General features: G+C 51.7%; 1 protein-coding gene across 1 annotated transcript in view; it reads right to left on the reverse strand.

Annotated features, from left to right (window-relative positions):
* Nucleotides 1-6,761: 6,761 nt before the first annotated feature.
* Nucleotides 6,762-20,180, reverse strand: part of RET (ret proto-oncogene) — a 53,138-nt gene continuing 39,719 nt past the window's right edge. Inside the window, 9 exon segments of the mRNA XM_079794319.1 lie at nt 6,762-8,652; nt 8,655-8,768; nt 10,057-10,204; nt 11,912-12,011; nt 13,135-13,272; nt 14,474-14,544; nt 18,311-18,433; nt 18,513-18,727; nt 19,707-19,814. Of these exon segments, the coding sequence (XP_079650445.1) occupies nt 8,618-8,652; nt 8,655-8,768; nt 10,057-10,204; nt 11,912-12,011; nt 13,135-13,272; nt 14,474-14,544; nt 18,311-18,433; nt 18,513-18,727; nt 19,707-19,814 (1,052 nt within the window). The 3' untranslated portion in view covers nt 6,762-8,617.

A 20,180-nucleotide genomic window follows, 5' to 3' on the forward strand; every position in this document is an offset into this window, starting at 1 on the left:
CTTTGGGGTGAAATGCTCTAAAAATATCAATTAAATTCATTTGGTATAATTTGTCACTTAAGGCCACCATTTCCTTGTTGATTTTATGACTGAAAGATCTATCCATTGATATCAATGGGGGTGTTAAAGGCCCTTACTATGACTCTATTACTGTTGATCTCTCCCTTATGTCCTTCAGTATTTGCTTTATATGTTTAGGTGCTCTGATACCTTGTTATGAATGGACTAGGTTCTCAGAAATTGGTTCTCTCCTCTGAGAGCCCAACCTGATCAGGACTTCTGGAACCTGAAGACAGCTCCTCAATAGGCCCTTTCCCTACTCATTCATAACAACTAAAGCCATTTTGTCTATTTGTGTATGACCAATCTCAAGCTGCCCTTGGAGTTAAGGGGGAACCATCCAAAAACCTATGGCTTACTATAGCCTTCCTTTGACCATGTGCAAAGACTTATCCTCTTTGTGATCTGCTGCAAAATTGCTTAATGCTTCTGCTGAGCTATTTTTAGGCTCACTACTTGACCTCATGGTTCTGCCTGCAGGACAGACATTACTACCGACTGAGAACTCAACACTTATTAGCCAGTTGATTAACCTCTTACAAAATTCTATTACTCTCCTTCTCCTATTATTATTCACTTCCACAATACCCTGCATCCTGCTAGTGGAAGGAGGGGAGCCTTGTGATGATCTAACCTCAGATAATTAGGGAACTCTCTGTACCTCACTCAGATTTATTAGTCTCCCATTGAGAACCCTTACCTAATATTGTTTGTTGATGCCTCAAAACTGAAGCTGGAAGTTATCCAACAGCATACTCTTTCACTAACTTAAGGTCTCTTTTAGAATCTAGTCCTCTTATCTGAAGTAAAATCAGCCCAGATGGCAGGACCTATTTAATTTTTTAGCACTTGTCAACTAAACAAAGAATAGACAGTAAACATATATACAGATAGCCAAAGATGCTTTTGTAGTAGTACATGATTTGGGGATTTTAGAACCCTGACCAAAATGGATAGGAAGTTAAGCAACTTTTAGATGCACTCTATTTCCTAGAGAGTTGGCTGCAAAAAGAGATAATGTTGAAGCTAAAAGGAAATATTCTAGCAGATGATCCTGACAAACAAGGTCTTAACCAAGGTCATGACCAAATCCAAACCCTCCAAGGATAACTCTCTGCAGGGACTGAAAGAGGCCATTATAAAACACCACTGTTTAGTCCCTGATTCTGAAAAGGAAGAGTGGGAGGAATCTGACTGTGCTCTTCATTTACATAATCTGTGGTGCTCCCAAGATAGTTGCTTGGTAGCATCAGAGGAGTTCAAATAGATATTTAGCTAAATTTCTCCCCCAAACTATTCATAGAGCATAAATTGATTACTAACTTAAATCAACACTGGAAGAGAAGCTTTAAAGAGACCAGAGGTTATTTTTGGGTCATGTGTAACCAGTCAACAACATAATCCAGGAAGAACTATAAAAGTGGCACACGGTCAGAAACCAGAGTCTCAAGGGCCTTTGAACACCTTCAGGTGGATATTATCTAGTTTCCACCCTCCATGGGATTTGAATATGTTTTAGATTTGAATGTGTCACAAAAACGAAACTATGGCATCTATCCCTGGATTCGTGTTTACAACTAAAGAAGAAATCTGGAATTCCGCACAATTGGAAGGCTACTCCAATAGGCAACTTCAAACTGAGGATTCTCAGAGATCTTCTAAAAGCAACCAATCTTCAGAGGCAGACAGCTAACTCAAGACTTGTAGAATGAACACATGACCTAGGTTTGTGGACAACTTCTACCCAAGATCCCTGTCTAATTTCTGTTCTGTTTTTTTTACGTTTGCATGTAACCATTCTTCTTATTTCCTATAGACCCCAGGTTGTCATTTACCAATAATTGGCCTTTTCCTCTCATTTCTCCTCTTTATGTAATTGTTAGGTCAGAATATATTAACTCTAATCCTAATGGCATTGTTAGATTATCCCAAACAGTATGCACTGCCTTAATCTTACCAGTCACCAAACCTCCACAATGAAAACCTCTGGGAAATTCCAATCTCATTGAAGATCCATTTGCAGTATCATGAACAAATTACTTTAAATAAGTTCATCTGTGACTTTGTTAGTATCCTGCTTTCCCAGAAAAAGAACCAATTGTTAGAGTCTACCAATCACACACTAAATTTAAATTCAACCTTCAGAGGTTGATAAGCCAAATACTTGCTTCCTATAAGATACCACTATAGGGTCCAAACATGTAACCAGCTGATGTAAGGCCTGGCTCTGGCCTTCTGTCATGAACAGATTTCCCCCCTAGATCTCCATGTGTTCCTGCCAGATATATCTTTTGTGGTTAGGATGCCTGGTTCTGTTTGCTTCAGACTAACATCTCATGCATGTAGGAATAGTATTTCACAACTTGTCTGTACATAGAAGTCCTAATTCTATAAATCATCAAGGCTGAAAATTCTGATTCAGACATGAGCTCCAAAAGGAAGTCACCCTTAATTATTCAGTGCTCTTCCTGGGGGAATTACTTGCTCATTGTTTAGCAGATTTCCATTGGTGGGAGTTATACATATCCTATATAATAAAAGACTAATATGCAAATTGACCTAATAGTGGAATGACCAGTCTCTATGACGCACACAGACCACCAGGGGGCAGACGCTCAATGCAGGAGCTGCCCCCTGGTGGTCAGTGCACTCTCACAGGGGGAGCGCCACTCAGCCAGAAGCCGGGCTCACAGCTGGTGAGCGCAGTGGCAGTGGTGGGAGCCTCTCCCACTTCTGAGGCAGCACTAAGGAGCAACGAGCCAGAAGCCAGGCTCATGGCTGGCGAGTGCAGCGGTGATGGCGGGAGCCTTTCCCGCCTCCGCTGCAGCACTAAGGACCGCTTGGGGGATGTCTGCCTGCTGGTTTAGGCCCGCTCCCCAGGCCTAAGCCGGCAGGCAGACATCACCCGGGGGGTCCTGGACTGTGAGAAGGCGCAGGCCAGGCTGAGGGGACCCCTTTCCCTAAGTGCATGAATGTCGTGCACCGGGCCTCTAGTAGAATTATAAGAAACTTATCACTAACTCTGACAAAGGTCATTAGCGGTACCATCTCTTCCCTAGATGGAACACAGATCAATCCCAACTGTTTGGCATGACAATGATGGACATTGCTCTAGATTTCTTGTGGGTTAGTCATTGTCTGTGCCATTCCTAATACAATACTTGGATCCTCGAAACCAGGAAGATGGACCAGGAGATATAACGCCTTAAGGCAAAAGCTCTCTAAAGTGGCTCTCTAAAGTGGATCTTCTTGGCCTATATAGGACTTGTTCTTGGCTTGGAGTTCTTGGTTCAAAGCACCTTACAGGGATTATTAATTGTTCTTGTTGTTGTCATAGTGATCATGATGGTTTATGGCATTCTATCCAGGGTCTGAAATGCTTCTGCACAGTTACTTTCTTGTCAGATGATCACCATGATGATATAACAGAAAGATCAAGAAGACTTCATGATGTTGTTGACCATGGAGATGACTGAATGATCAATCTTAAAGAGGTAAAGATCTGGATTTTTCACTTCCTTTAATTTTTCTTTTTTAAGTTTATTGTTGAAAGTATTCCAGATGTCATTGTTTTCTCCCCATTGGACTTCCTTGAAATTTTCAACCTCCAAGCAAAAATACCCCAAAAAACCAAATTTGGGAACTGAGAGACAGAATACGCAAACAGACAATGGCTAGACCACATATAACCAAAGAACTCTAACCCACAACCTTTGCAGTAATCAGCCCAGAATAATCAAGACTTGGTCAATGACTGCTAGCTTCTCTACTTTGTGCTCCCATTTCCAACTCAAAACCAGCCTAAGAAAGCCAAGTATGTTCCGGGTGAGGCACACAACATGCCCTACTTCTAGCGAAAGCCTCCCCCTTTGCCATGCCAACCACCTCTGATGACACCTGAGGCCTCCCCGCCTCCTTTTGTTCCCACTATGGAGTCTCGGACTCCTCTGCCTGCCTTGAGTGTCTGCCAAAATCAGAGTGGAGTCCCCTGCTATAGCAAGTTCAGAATAAGTAGCTTCTGCTTGTTCTCCTTGGGTGGTCTTTATTTCTACAAATGATTATAGATCATTTGGCCTCTCTTTAAAAATACAATTTTCTCCCACAATACTTCTTTTAATGACTGTGTTGAGAGAGACCCGAATCTTCCCCTCCACTGTATTATTCCTGGTCTTAAAAATCATTTCCTATAATCGTCCCCCCACCCCCGACATTCATGAAGTCTCCCAAACCCTTTGGGTGTTCCTGGCCTCTCAGGCCCTGTGGCCAGAGCCTTCAGGAAAAATTTCAAAGCCTTTAAAACTCTCAGAAGAAAGGCACAATGTGGAGCCAGTCATATGACCTTGGTGAGAAGAGCCCCCAGGCCAGGGGCTGCGAGCCAGGCAGGCACCGTATGGGCTCCCTGCAGCTTCTGGACAAAGTCCCTTGCCTCAGGTAGCTCTTCCTTCTCCTGGGCTAGACCCCTCTCAACCCACAGGACTGACTTTCCTCAGTGGGGATATGACAAGTGCAGAAAGGGACTGTGGGGGGGGGGGGGGGTGAGGGCAGGTGAGAAACAAGAGCAGCCAGAAAAATATGGTTTACTTTGGTGCTATGTACAAATTAACAAAGATCAACAAAAACATGGACATTTAAAATGGACTATGCACTTTTATTCAAGAACTTGACAGTGTGGTGCCTGGTAAATACTGTCTGTATTAAAGCATCAAAATGACCTCCTTCTCAAAAAAAAACTTTTCTTTTTATATGTTCAGTTTTAGAATGCACTTTCCTTACCTTGCCTGCCCACATTTTGAACTTGAATTGTTCAGTGTCATCAGAAGGGATGCAGGATTATGGTCTTCCCTGGTGTGGGACAGAAGTCTTGAAGTCACAGTGGTGGGGGTAGTCTCAGGTCATTGCTCCCTCCACGCTGCCTGGCCCAGCTCCCCGTGATTGACGTCCCTGCAGCCTGCAGCCAGATGGCTCCCTGTCGTGCTGTCTTCTCTGGGCTCCCGCTGAGAGATCCTGGTTGGCCAGGTCCTGTGTTAACATGTCAGAAACATCTGCAAAGGTACCTTGTCACTTGACATGGCAATCGAAACCTGAGTCGCAGAGACTAACGGTGCTTTCTTGTGGGTGTTCAGTGTGTGCCCCATGAACTTGAGGAGTGAAGCTTCTTCTCCCAGCTGTTAAGACAACCACCCACCCAGCCTCAGCCGCAGGACAGGGTGGCGTGCCTCAAATCGCAAACTTCTCTACCTACGCGTTCTGGTTTCGTATCATCTTAGGTAAGATAATCCTTCGTGGGAGTCCTAGCTTCCTAAAGAGGTGGGGCACTCCACACAGTTCTAACAGGCCATCAAGGCTGCTGCATTGGAGAAGGGATGAGGACAGGGCAGGCCGGATCAGTGGAGGGGCATTTTTCTGTGCGTAATGCCCCATGAGCAGAGGGTAAACACATGCCTTTATGCTGAGATGCACCCCATGCTGCACCTTCAGATCCACTCTCACTACATCTCCCAGGGCCATAGAATTTCACAGGATTTCTTAGGCATTTCCCAGAACCACCCTAAACACCACCAACTAAATATCCTTTGTGTGAATGTGTTGGAGGAAGGAGAGAAAGCCATTTACTGTGTGTGTATGTGTGTGTGTGGGGGGGTGGGTGGGGGGGGGAGGTTGTACTGCAAGAAATTGTGCTTTTCCTTCAAATTTTCTTTTATATGTAAACTATTTGTCCAAGTCCTTTTCTTAGACATTGCACCCAAAAAGCTGGCCTTGTGGTGGGAAGGGATTGTTGTGGAGGCTGGCGGAGAATGTGCTTTTTAAGAAAAATAAACCAGAGACAAATGGAGAAACCAGACACAAACTCCTATGGTCATGTAAAGGGGCGTGTAGTATGTTAGTATTCACTTTCCTCGTCATGGGTTTCTAAACATTCAGAGGTAAAGGCTGTAGCAAATAACTTGAGCCTAGAAACTAGGTTTATTTCCAGTCCCTGTAGTCGATTGAAGGAGGAAACAGCAGGCTCAGGCACTGGGGCCAGCAGCTGCAGTGCACGTGTGCGTACGCCTGACCGAGGAAATGACACAGGCCCTCGGCAACCCCACTCAGATTTATGGTGGCAACAACTCGTGTTTGCCGACGGACCCACCTGCTCCTTGCCAGGAACTTTGAGGAGGAGCTCATAGGATTTCTGCCCAGTCCAACGGGGGGATGGAAACCGAAGCACTCGGTATCTTACACTTCATAGTGCTTCATCGTTTTCCCTCCAACGCCCAGTGGACTCTCAGTCATGACTCTGCATTTTACATCCTCTCCCCACAACTGTCCGACTCCAGCTGCAAGAAACAAGCGGCAAGCACACTGCCAGGGAACCATAAACACCTGAACTTGGCCTTGGCTGCTGCTCTATTCTTGGGAAGGAAACCTGAAGGCAGGGATTCTTTGAATAGCGGGACTGGCTGAATTTTCAAGTCACTGTCAATGTGCCTGTTCACCTACAGATTGTGCAAGACAAGTCCGTACGACCACCGAGAGCCTCCTGACCTCCCACCACGGTTAGTTCCCCAGGGGCTTCCCCAACACATCCCCTTGTGACATTTTAATCCTTGCACCGAAACTTCAAAACAAAAAACCTGATGTTCCCAGTTAGGAAGTTAAATAGAGGAAAGAAGTTTACACGTTTTATGATATATGATTTTATTTACATAACTAAAATTATTTTCTTAGTCACCTTGATTTACAAAAACAAATGAACATGGTATGGTTTTAATAACCTTTCATAAATAGATTTTACAAATTTTCATAACTGACAGATTGCTACTTAATACTCAGCAACACTTAAATACTTAGTCACTTCTGCATATATGCATGAAAATTGAGAGGACTAGTAGGCATGAGTACTTTTATAACTCAGGACTAGACAGTTAGGTTAACAGTCAAGGGTTAATTCCCCATCACTGGGCCAGCCACTCGGAGTCCTCACCCTGCTAACAAACCTGCTAAAGCAACTCACTGAGTAGGCATTTTTAATAATTTGAAAGTTTACCCTTATTTAATAAAACTAGCGTTAAGCACGTCTGAAACCAAAAGCTTCCAACGAGATATTGGTAAAAGAACTAATAGGGTATCTGAAAAACGGCTCCAGCTCCAGCCGCCTTGCGTCTCCAGTAAGTGTTTTTCCAGCTCTTTCTCCGGGGTGTACCGAGTGCGCACACACCACGAGGCTCCAGCCCATCCTCAGCCGAGCCTTCTTGGCCACAAAAACGCCGTTAACGTTACTGCTTTTATGTAATGCCTCTAAAACACAGTCTTGTAATAAACCTACAGGTAAGTCCTTCCCCGGTGCGTTCCCTCCGAAGGCCAGGCGGTGTTTGGTAACCGATCCTCCCCTGGGAAGTTACGGTGCTGAGACAAACAGAAGAGCCACCAGGACTTTCCAAAAGCTCCCCCTCCCCCCAAGCTGGGAGGAGCGCAGTGTCTGTGACCACAAACAGGCAGAGAAGAATGACAAGCTTATGAGTCACGGTCAGAATCTAAGAAACAAAAATGTCTTGCTATAGCAGCGTCAAGTCCACACACGGGAAGCGTGGATACACGTACTTTACCACACAAGCTCTATGAGAGCCAGAACACTGTCTTTTCCACATCAGAGCTGAAATCAGAGGGGAGGAGGGCCTTGGTCATTGTCAATGCTACTTCTAACATAACTAGCTGAACAGTCCCTTGTGCGCTGAGCACCAGCTCCGCCCTCTCCTGAGGTGTGAGATGAGCCACCGCTTTCTGGTGCTGGGCATGCAGTGGACGGAAGGCTGGGGTGGGCTCCCAGCTGCCACCTCTCTGCCTGGACTGGAGGCCACGCCACAAGCACCCCCTTCCTTCGTCCTGTTCTAGACCAGGAAGTGACCACTCCGTGATGGGGGAAATGTGTCTGTGAGCTCTCTCCCGACACCGCCTGTCTACACAGCAAGTATGGCATCAAATCTCTCCATTGTGCTAATCTAAGAATCATTTTAATCATGATAAAAAAAATCAAATGTCTTCCTAAGAAAAGGTTTTCTTTTAATTAAAAAAAAAAAAATCTCAGGATCCCAAATCCTGAGCCCAGGGCTGTGCCAAGACCCCTTCTCCCACGCCAGCCCCGGCAGGTTTTGACACCAACACTCGGCCTTGCCAGGCTCCCGTTCTCCACACCGTCAGGTCCTTTGGGCCAGTTTTGTCCTTGCTGCCTTTGTGGGGGGCTCGGGGGGGGGGGGGCGTGTGCTTCATGTTTACATCTCGTTGCCTTGTTGGGTGGCAACCAGGAGAATCAAAGAGATCAGGTAGTGAGTGAGGGGCCCGAACATGTGAGCACAGAGCACGGTGATCCCTGATGAACACGGACCGGCACCGGCGCTGCCGAGGGCTGCGAGGAGGAGGGACCTACACCCGGGACCGGACTCCCATCCGGTGCACGGCGTCTGCTGGGAGGGAAAAACCGCCAGCCAGCGGAAAGGGCACGGCGAGGGCCGGTGGACACCTCGGCAGGTGTCCTCTCCTTGTGAGTCCATTACCTTTCACAAAGAAATGTTAGCTATCAAACGAGTCCGTTAATTGTGCCGCTGAGGGTGAAACCATCCAGTTAGCATATACACTATCATTGGCATAGCGTGGACACCCAGTGCTAGTGCCATCGGCTCTCGTGAGTGGTACAGGACTCTCCTCAGGCCAGTTCGGGTCTGACATGCCTAAAAATGAAAACAGATCATTTGCTCTGCACTGAAGAACCCACACTTCACGTGCAGACAGTAAGGGCTTGGCAAAACTCCCTTTGAGGTTCCAATCTAACTCTGGTTTCTGTGCCCATTGCACGAATGGGCTCCTGCTCCAGGTTTGCGAAGCATGTGCTCAGGGGAACTGTCACGAGCTCTCTTGGTAACTGACCAGAAAGGACCAGCTTTGACTTTTTAAGTTTCAGACACTCAGATCTGATATATATTTGTGAGCCTCTTTAACTCGTTTTCTAAGGCAGCACGGAGCATCAGCTCGTCGCTGTACCCAGTGGCTTACTGCAGCGGGCAGCTTCCATAAAAAGTTCTCGGGCGTAAAGAAGCCTGTCTTCCCCCCAAGTCTACCCTGGAGGAGAGGGTCTTCCAGATCAAGAGTGCGCACAGGGGAGCCCACAGCGGCGCCAGGACAGAGGCACGAGCACTAGACCCAAAGCCAGCGAGGAATCGAGTGACCCAGGAGGCATGCAGAGGGAACACGCTCAGCTGAAAAATGCTCGAAACACCAAGATTTCAAAAAAATAAAAATAAAAATCAATGATGAGGTTAGAAAACAGAAAAATTTCAAGTATTTAATTGAAGACAAAAGAAGGAGTTTTGGCAAGAACCATATTTACTGTCCATTGTGAGACCACAGCACCACAGACTACGTTCTTCAAGAAGCACCTGCTCTAGCTTTCAGCACTGACTTCATAAGTGACAACCGTCATGACAGTGTGTAACGCAAAGGATGTGAAAACAGCTGCCTGCGTGTGACCTCCCCGGTGCTGGCCTGTGGCTGGGCACCCGCCCACCCAGACAGGGTCTGGGGCCACTGGCTGCGCTCAGTGCAGGCGCGTGCTGCTGGCTCCTCCTTTTTAAATCCCCCCCCCCCCCCCCCCCCAGTTTGGGTAAGTGTGTTCCAGTAGTTAAATTACAAGTACTATGACTTGATACCCACCCCAGAAATGACTTATTCATCATAGTCTCAACGTCCCCTGAGTGTTCTGCCCTGCTCTCTTTCTTTATCGTCTTAAATTGCTGGGCAGTATAGTAATTACACTTATTTTCACATCCTTTAAAAAAACATAGTTGCAAAAATGCCTGAATGTAAACGGATGCAAAATCAGACATTACAAAGAAAAAGGTTCAGAGTGGACTTTGGTTTCATTTAGACCAGAAAGACTCTTAAAAAAGCATTCCAGAGAGTAAGGATAGTGCAGAGAGGAACAAAGTCGCTAGAATCTAGTAAATGCATGTGAAATTCTACCATAGAGTTTGTTTTCAATCCACGTGGAGGGGAGGGTTCGAGGGAGGGGAGCATTATTACAGTCCACCAGGGGCATCTCCTCTTCCGAGAGGCCGTCATCGTAAAGCAGGGAGTCGGATGGGGTGGACGCGGCCAGATCCAAGTAGTCCTGGAAGAGAGAGATGGCTGGTCACCACTCCCCCCAACATGGCCACGAAGGACATGCCCCTGGGCAGAAGCCCTGGCCTTGTCCCATCCGATGCCAGTCTACTGGCTTCTCCAAGAGACCCGAGCTCCGCACCAGATTGCCAGCTCTGAGGTCGCCCAGCACCTGCACCACCCGGCCCTGTTCCATAGTCCTCACTGCTCCCCCCCAGAAAGTCACCTCCTTGGGGGCAGAAATGTCCTCTGTTATTGTTCTGGTCCTATCTAGGCCGCATGCAGCACCGCCCTGGTGAAATGTGTGGAGAACAGCCCCAGCATTTTCCTGCCTGCCTCAGCACTGTCCCAGGAAGGCCATCCCCGGCATCAGCTGTCACTTGTTTAGGGGGATCCTGAGTCAACAGGATTGGAGGCTTTGCTCAAGTGATACGCTGATGTTAGGTTTCACTACAAATGGCCTTAGAGTCTAGGCCCTAGACACGTGGTCGGCAAACTGCGGCTCGTGAGCCACATGCAGTTCTTTGGCCCCTTGAGTGTGGCTCTTCCACAAAATACCACGGCCTAGGCGAGTCTATTTTGAAGAAGTGGCGTTAGAAGAAGTTTAAGTTTAAAAAATTTGGCTCTCAAAAGAAATTTCAATCGTCGTACTGTTGATATTTGGCTCTGTTGACTAATGAGTTTGCCGACCACGGGCCTAGACCATGCATCTTGCTTTTCCTGTTTGAAGAAATTACAACCGTTGGGAAATGTGTACATGTGAGGATGAAACGCCGACGTAAACACCACGAGGGCAGGGTCTGTGCGTGTTTACGTGCGTTTCCATGATCTAAGACAGAACAGAGTGCACAGCAACTGCTCCATAAATATTAGCTGAAACTTTGTTGACTCTCATTTTCCTACAGAGTTTAAACTGAAGGCACACGGCTGAATGTGGCCTCAGATCTGTTTTGTTTGGCCTACACTGAGCTTTTGAAAATGTAAATGAGCTGCTAACATTAAAAACAGGGAAACGGAGCATAAATATCCCTTAAAACTCAGAGGACCTGACACATGGAACTCGTTTTCCTACAGGTCACATGCGGCTGCACCAAGGGGTCCTTTAGAGGGGCTGGTGTGCCACTCCCTAGGACAGTGATGGGCAACCTTTTGAGCTTGGTGTGTCAAACTTCGCCAAAAAACTGAGCATAACTCGGGTAGTGTGTCACTTTGAGGAAAAAACATTATTTCGCAAATGTTTCATCCTCAGGAGCAGCAAATGTTTCATCCTCGGCATGCGGCCGCCTCAGCGGCCACGTGTCATCAGAAATGGCTACACGTGTCAGTGCTGACACGCGTGTCATAGGTTCGCCATCACTGCCCTAGTCTGTCCCTCAGCCGGGCCCCTCAGCACATCTGCACTGAGGACACTCATGCCGACTTTTTCCTGTGGTTTTGTTTGGCTTGGAATGATTCTCTCATACACCTGTCTTTTGAGAGCTCTTCCAGGTGTCATGCTAAGAGTCTTGGTGTCTTCATGATTTGAAAAGAAGCCCAAGGGGCCTGGTGCCCTCCGTGGTCAGCATGGCCATCTCCCCTGCATAGCCTCACTCTGCCCCTGCACAGGGACCTCCGGGGACCTGGGTTGGGCTGGAACCCCTCCCCCAATCCCTCCCCCTCCCACTGCCACGTCCAGCCCGTTGGTGGCCCACACTGGGGATCTGCTCTAGGTACTCACTCTTCTCTTAACCATCATCTTCTCCAGGTCTTTGCTGATGTCGGCAAACACTGGCCTCTTGTCTGGCTCCTGCTTCCAGCACTGCAGCATCAGGCTGTACCTGGTGGGAAGAGCAGACGGGTGGCTATGTCCCAGCAAGGACCCCCTTGTCACAGCCACCACACCGGCACAGTGCCAGGGGTCTGGGGGGGGGGGGCGGAGCTCTGTTCCTGAGCCCCAAAACAGTTTCTGCATTATTGACATCCTTCTCTGAGCTGGGCCAGGGTGAGGGGTCATCGGGGCTCAGGGTGCCCAGCACTGTAAGCTTCCTGTCCCTTGAGGGAGATTTGTTTTCAAGTCCCTTTCAAAGACACTGGTAGCTAGCCAACCGTGCCCACTATGGTGGCTGAGTGGGCAATGCCAGGCCTTCAAACTCTTCTGAAGGTTGAACTAGGTGTGGAGACACACAGAAAGTTCCGCCAATCAGCCACTCACACCTCTGTCTTCTTATACCTTTACCACCTCCTCCCTTCTGCGGCGCCCCGCAGGGCTGCAAGGCCTCCAGGGCTGCCGTGTGTGGAGTGCTGGGCCAGCTGGCTGCCAGCCCGGGCTGGAGGGAGGTGGCGCCACTCACTCTTTTAGCCCCGGGCTGGGCACGTGGCAAGTGCACGCGCACTTTGTGGAGTAAACATACCAGCCTGTGTCTGCATGCGGACAAATCCTTTCTCATGTGCTCTCCACCCGCGCTGTGAGAGGCACCTGAGGACCTCCGTGCATGAAGGCTGGCCCCTGGGCTGATGTCTGGGCGCTGCTGGCCTACCCCTTTCTTACCTTTGCACCTCCCCTGGGCTCTCCCCAATATGTGCCCCACGGGCCAGTCTGAGCTACCTGCCCCTCTCCAAGTGACCTGCAGGCACAGGTGTCTGGCCTTGGGCTCAGCTGCTCTTAGTCTGATCTCATCCTTCCCACACCCCTCTCTGGGCTCCGCTCCCCCTCATCCTTGTAGGTCCCCCCAGGAAGCCCACCCAGCCCCCAGTGGAGTTGGAGCCTCAGCATCTGCTGCCGTGCCTGAGGTGGGTTCTGTGACTTCTGCCCTGTCATGCTCTGCTCGTCACTACCCACCCCCAGCTCACCGCAGACTGGCGCCCAGGGCTGCTAGGAGAGGAGGGAAGAGTGCACGTGCCCTGCCCCTCCCACACCCCATGTCTGTATGAGGGAAGCGGGGCCGAAGCAAAGCTGCTCACATCTCCTCGCTGCAGTTGTCAGGCCGCTCCATCCGGTAGCCTGTCTTCAGAAGGTTGAAGAGCCGCTCAGGAGGAATCCCAGGGTACGGGTTGCCCCCCAGGGTCACAATCTCCCACAGCAGGACACCAAAGGACCACCTACGGGGGGCAAGACAACCAGTGAGTGGCTGCGCCACGCCTGCCCTGCCCTCTGGGGAGCTCAGACATCTGTCGCCCCAGCAGCTGCTGGCCCACCAGCCCAGAGCCTCCACTGCCACCTGCAGAGAGCAGGTCTCAGCCTGGGCCCCAGCGCCAACGCACCCAGGATGGAGTGGGGAGAGCCTGCCCTGCCCCCGCTGCTGCGAGGCTTCCAAGTTCAGCCCCCACACCTACGGGGGCACCGGGCAGGCCCAGACAATGGGTCACTGAGGCATCAGAGATGGCCCAGCGCCGCCCAGCAGGTGCAGCAAAATGCAGGCTCGACCCAGGCCACGGGCCCAGGCTCCCGGCACACTTCCTCCACCTTATCTGTGTGCTTGGAATTTTAATAAAGTCTTAGGAAGGAAAAAGCACTGCTGTAAGAAATACTGAACTGTGAGGGAGGGTTTACCGTAAAGTGGGGACAGAACCGGATCACCGAACAGCATTATCACACGAGCCCACTCAGGGATGGGAAGCAAACACGGGCACTCCTCAGAGACCGCGAGGCGGACACGCCTGTGAGCCAGTGGTCACTCGCCCGGCGGGGTCCTCGTGACTCAGTCTCTTCATCATGCTTTACTTTGAATTTCCCAACTGCCTTAGGGCCAGCTTCCCAAATCAGAAAGCAGTTGTTTGAAACCGTAAGAACAGCCCTTTCACAGCCCGCGCTGTTCAAGATGCGCACGTCTTAGTGGCAGAGCACTTAGACAAAATGTCTGCTGTGTCTTTGAAAAAACTCACATCTGCAATTTGACTGGAAGACTGAGTTTGGTTCCTGCCTTTGAGCAGTTTGGGGCGCACTGAACTCACTCGAGGCCATTCCCCCCTGTGGCGGGAACCAGTCCTGCTCGGGCCCACAGGAGGGGACTGCTGGGCTGGGCCTGTGTGTCACTGACTCCCACAGGAGGGAGGGGAGAGGGGGAGGCCAGGGGGATTTGCAGCCACTGCTCACTGCTCGCATGGACGTTACTGCGGCTTTCAAAACTACTGCCTGGGCCCTGGCTAACTGAAGACACGAAGCTCCCTCAGGCTGGGGGGTCACTGCTGATGCTCAGCACAAGCTGACAGGCATTCAGGGTCAGCACTGTTCCCAGCTAGCTGCCCAGACAGGCGGCATAGTCCCCTGACATGTGACCCAGGAAGGCACACCCACACTTACACATCACTCTGGGTGGTATAGATATGATCAAATAGGGACTCAATTGCCATCCACTTGACTGGAATCCGGCCCTAAAGAGGGAGTGAAAGAAGAGCATTAATGTTGCTAGGAATTGGAGGAGGGGCGTGTGCAGGAGGGCGTGGCCCTGTCTCAGGCACCTCCAGCTCTGGGGGATGCTGAGTGATGACACCAGAATGCTCCCAGGACAGAACTGGCACACAGCCTCAGAGGGCCTGGGATCCAGCCTGGCCCTCCTGGGCACAGCTGAGATGCCAGAGGGAGTCAGCTGGCTTGCCCACCGATACACAGGCTTGCTTGTCAAGCACCACATTCCTGCTGAGAAGAAACCCAAGGAATTGATACCAAGCCCAAGCTAGGTCCCCCACAGCCACATCTGGGGAGCTCTGGGGTGCCCCGGGTGGTGCTGCCCAACTGGTGGGCCAAGACCACCATCCAGCAAGATCTGCCCTGACTTCTGAGGATGAACGACTTTGGGAAACCAGCACTTCTATCTTGGGAGTTCTGATGCAAACCAACACACTAACTGCTCTTCTGGGCAGCTCCGAGGAAGAAATCTGTTTATGGGCCTCGAGGCTGGTTGTTGCCTGTTTTATGCCGGGCTCTTTCAGCATCCTCTGGAAGAGCACCCCTCACTGCAGAGGTGCTGGGGTCGGTCAGACCTAACAAATCCCTTGAACTATCCTCATTTTGGGGGATTCTTTCTTTCTTTCTTATTTTTTTGGTGCTCTGATTGGTTCTTTCTGATACCTTGTCTTCCAAATGACTGACTCGATCCTCTGCTTCAGCTAATCCGCTGTTGATTCAATCTAGTGCATTAATTTCAGTTATTGCATTCTCCATTTCTGACCAGTTCCTTTTATGATTTCTATCTCCTTTTTTATGTTTCCTATCTTTGTTGAAGTTCTGTGATCACCTATTCTTCCCCCAAGGTCACTGAGCACTCCTATGACCCGTGTTTTGGACTCTGCCTCTGGTACGGCGCGAGTTTTGGTTCTGGAGTTTTGTTCTTTCATTGGGGACGTGTTGCTTTGTCTCCCCATTTTGGCTGTCTCCTGTGCTTGTTTCCATGTATTAGGTGGGTCTGCTATGTCTCCCGGTCTTGGCAGAGTGGTCTTATGTAGCAGGTGTCCTGTGAGGCCCAGTGGCATAGTCCCCCGGTTTACCTGAGCCGGATGCTCTCAGGGAGTCCCTTCTGTGGGTTGTGTGCCCTCCTGTTATAGTTGAGTCTTGACTGCTTCCGGCATGTCAGTGCTGGGACTGACCCTCATGCTGGCTGGCTGTGAAGACTGGCCATGACTATAGTGGACAAGCGGTTGTGTGAGGGCGGACCCCAGGAGTGAGTTTGCTGCAGTGGGGTTCAGACACCAGCCAAGTCCACCTTTTGGGTGTGATGTTTGTAGTGCTAATTGGGGGGTGTTCTGGAGTGGTCTGAAGCCAGCCACCAGGTGTGTTGGTTTTGGAGTCTCTTGGGAGGGGCTCCAGTGCAGGCCAAGGTCAGCTGCTGTCTGTATCTGGCCTGGACCACCTGGGAGGAGCTACGAAGTGACTTTTGGTTGGTAGCTGCCTGTTCTGGGCTTGGAAGCACCTGGGTTATGCTGCGAACCTAGGCTGGTTACCACCACTGGCAGGCTTGGGGCTGCTTAACCAACAGCACACCAAGGCCAGACGCTTCTTGTTTGGGGTTTGTGGGCCTTCAAGAGATTTTAGAAAATTCCAGAGTGAGCCCAGGCTAACAGCTTGTGGATTAGCCTCTGAAAGAGGTTCGGCCTGGCAGGGCGTACGAGAATCATCAGGTGGAGTGGTTAATGGAGACTCAGACTTTGTGCCCGGCTGCACTTGCAGGCTGGATTGGAGGAGGGCTCAGCTAGGCAACAATGGCGCCTGCAGGCCCTTTGCTCCAGGGGAGAGCTGCCCCTCCAGCCTTTGCCCGAAGCCAGATAATCCAGTTCCTCCCTGATTGTCCCTGGCATTTTTCGAGCTGCTGTCCCTTTGCTGGAGCTCAGGGAGAGTGTTTGTGAGCAAGTGAGTCTGTGCTCAGGCCCTTTAAGAGGACACCTGGGTCTACAGCAGCCCTCCCTCTCACCTGGACAGAATCCCCGCTGATTTTCACAGCCAGCAGTTGTGGGGACTGCTCTTCCCGGCACTAATGATCCGGGCTGGGGAGCCTGGTGCAGGGCTGGGACCCTCACTCCTCGGAGGGCCCCTCTGCAGCCGAGATATCCCTCGCAATTCTTAACTGCCACACAGGGGTGTGGGACCAGCCCCTTTCGTGTCTCCACCCCTCCTACCACTCGCAACATGGCTACTTCTTTACACCCGTGGTTATAGTTCTGTTCATCAGCGAGTCTTCCGGTGGTTCTGAAGGGTGGCTGTTCTGTAACTTCGTTGTAGTGTAGATGTGGTAGTGGGAGGAGGCGAGCAGAATGTACCTGCTTTGCCATTTGACCAGAAGTGACCTCAATGCCACTTGATGAAGAGCTTTCCAGTAGGTAAGTCTTGAGGCAGAAATCCATTTTAAAATGTGCGCAGTGGGTTTTAATGCAGCATTTACGGTACCTCCTTTTTCTGTAAAGCATCCTTTAGGAAGCGGGACTGTTTCTGGGGCACATGCTTGTAACAACGCTGCCTGCCGCCTGTGCTCTCGGGGCCCGTGTTTGAACCCCCCGTGCTTCTCTGCTCGGTGGCACAGGGCCTCCTTGGAGGATCAGGGCAACAACAGGAAGGCTCTGTCCACATCCCTCCACAGGGCGGGGATGCCCCTCTCCACTTCCCCTTCGCAGCGCTGAGATGTGCTGTCACCACGGAAACCCCAGCAAAAACGAAACTCCGTCCTCACAGCCTGTGACCACAGGGCCCCCACCCTCATAGGGTGACGCCACGTGCGGCCGCTCTGAGTGTTACTGTTTTCTGAGCGGCGTCTGTTCTGCACGTCGGGTAAGCGGTGACTCCTGAATGGCCTGTGAGCTGAGCCCGGCTGGTCGGCTGGAGGGAGGCCGCAGGAGAGGGCTAAGCGGGCCACACAACGAAGAGGCCCAAGACCAATGCCACGGAAGCCACACCACGCCAGACACCAGATTCCCCCAGAGGGGCCCCCGACCACGGACTTCAGAAATTTGGAGGATGCGCAGTGGATTTCAACGCAGCGTTTACTGTGACCCCTTTTTCTCTAAAGCGTTCTTTAGGATTCGTGTCCCCGATGAAGTCTTGTTTCCAGGGCCCGTGTTTGTAACAACGCGGCCTGCAGCCCGTGCTCTCAGGGGCCTAAGTTTGACTTTTTGGCTGTTTCGAGGATGACCCTAAGTCTCTGGACCCTCTCTAGGGCCCTCCTTGCGCCTCCCAACTCACCCGGGCTCTCAGGCTCCCATCCCAGGACCTCCACCTGTGACATGCTTCATGCCTTTCTACAACGAATGGCCACACCACTCTCCTCTGCCAAAGAGCTGAGTTACACAGGACGGAACCAGGACCTTCATTCGCAGAAGGGAGGGGGACCCTGCAGAGGATGGCTATTTCCACAGCATCAGGAGGCCTTCGAAAGGGACAGGGATGGAGAGCAAGAGAAGCTTCGGCACCCGGCTCTCGGCAGCCAGCCCCGAAGGGCAGGTGCGGGTGTGGCCCTCCGCAAGAGAGGAACAGACTCCGGGATCAGTCCTGCACTGGGTCTCTGGAGACCCAAGATCAGGGAAGGATTTGGGGACGAGGACTTGAAGTTTATACTCTAAAAACCCGATTTATCCTCTCCACCCTGTGGGCACCCTGACTGCTGCCCCCACCACGCCCGGGGTCTCAGGCCAGCACACGCCCAAGACCTGGTACCTTGCTCCTCTTCACATAGGAATCCTCTTCATATACATCCCGGGACAGACCAAAATCCGAAATCTTCATCTTCCGCCCCTCGGCTACAAGGACGTTTCTGGCTGCTAAGTCCCGATGGACGAGCTGCAAGGAAGACATAGCAGGGACCCCTAAAACCCAGGCCCACCAAGGCAGTGGGGGTGCGGGCTGGGGCAGCACTCACCTTCATCTCGGCCAGGTATCGCATCCCCCGTGAGATCTGCCAGGCGAAGGAGACGAGGTCGCCCATGGTGAGGGCCCGCTCGTCCGGGTTGTCCAGGTAGCTGGAGCTGCGGCTGCCTCTGCTGCCAACGTAGCCGGGCCCCACCTTGCGGCTCTCTCGCAGGAAGCCCCGCAGGGAGCCGTACTTGGCATATTCCACGATGAGGAGCAGCGGGCCTGGGGGCAGAGGGGGCTGTGGGCTGGCTGCCTACCAGGCCCTGGGCAGACAACAGTCAAGCTAGCCCTGGGCGCCCCACACAGCACAGGAAGGAGGACACGCAGGCCCCCTCAGGGGAGCTCTGCCCCCTCCCAGCAAGTAGGCAGAGGGACACAGCCCTGCTCTGGGTGGGAAGTGCCTGGGTTCGAGGCGGCTCCAGGACTTAAGTCCCAGCTCATTCTCACATCACTCGCTCTCCCTGTGAGGCCCACGCTGAAGCCGCCGCCTGGGTGGTTGAGCATGATCTCATCCCAGGGTGCCCAAGTCGGCGGCTCCTGCACTCAGTGCTTCCTGGGGTGCACACCCTCGATGCTAGGGTGTCAGCCTTTCCGCATCCCTGGCCCTGGCACAGCATGGTCTGGGAGTGATGGACGGAGGCAGGGTCTGATCACACATGGCCCACCTGCTTTCTGCTCCTGCCTGCTCTCAGCAGCTCCCAGGCCTGAATTCTGCTGGCACCGACCAGCATCCCTGCTGCCCTCTCCCTGTTGGCTCCCTGTCTCCTCACACCCCCAACACACACATGCACACACGTGTGCGCACAAGCAGTGAGAGGCCCCTGGCGGCTGGTCTCCGGTGTCTTTAGGTGACAATGCCTTTGTCATGCAGGGCTGGGGTCACCTGAGATCACAGCATGCCCAGTCCCCAGTAGGTGCCTAGGAGGCACCATCCACTTCGGGAGTTCCTCGCCCGGGGGCTCTGCCTGGAGCAGGGTGCCAACAACCAGAATGCTACCAGGGACCTCTGGGCAGCCCAGCAGGCCTAGGGCTCTGGCCTCATGCGAGCGCTCCTGGGGCAGCCCCTCCCAGCCCTCTCACTGACACCGGGGGCTCTAGGACAGAGAGCAGGGGCCAGAGGAGAGGGGGAGGGGAGGAAGAAGAGCGCCCGGCCCAGGGCTGGGCCTGGGCCCTGCAGCTGCTGTCCTGTGGCTGGCCTCACCGTCCTGGCTGCAGGCCCCATACAGCTTGATGACGTTGGGGTGGTTGACCTGCTTCAGGAGGTTGAATTCTGACAGGAGGTCCCGCAGCTCATTTGGGGAGGCGTTCTCTGAAACACATGTAAACGGAGAGGGCTGCAAACCCATCCCTCTGGAAGCCCCGTCTGTGACCAGGCAGGGTCACATGGGCCCACAGCAGGCGTCTGCAGAGACCCGCCACCTCCTCAGATCCCCTCCCAATACTTCCACAGCTTGGAGCTACTCTCCGCCCGCCCGCCCACAGGATGGTCCACAGTGGCCTCCTCTGCCTCCAGGGAGTAAGAACCCCAGGAGGCAACGTTCCAACCCACAGTAGGATCTCTCCACGGACAGCCTCCCAGCCTCTAGGCTGGGTGTTAAGTGGAGTTAACTTCCTTGCAATCACCATCTTTCAAAGACAGCTGTGCACAGAGACCCCCTCATTAATCCCCTGGGAA

This window comes from Cnephaeus nilssonii, assembly GCF_951640355.1.
Source record: "Cnephaeus nilssonii genome assembly, chromosome: 16".
In the NCBI taxonomy this organism is placed as follows: domain Eukaryota; kingdom Metazoa; phylum Chordata; class Mammalia; order Chiroptera; family Vespertilionidae; genus Cnephaeus; species Cnephaeus nilssonii.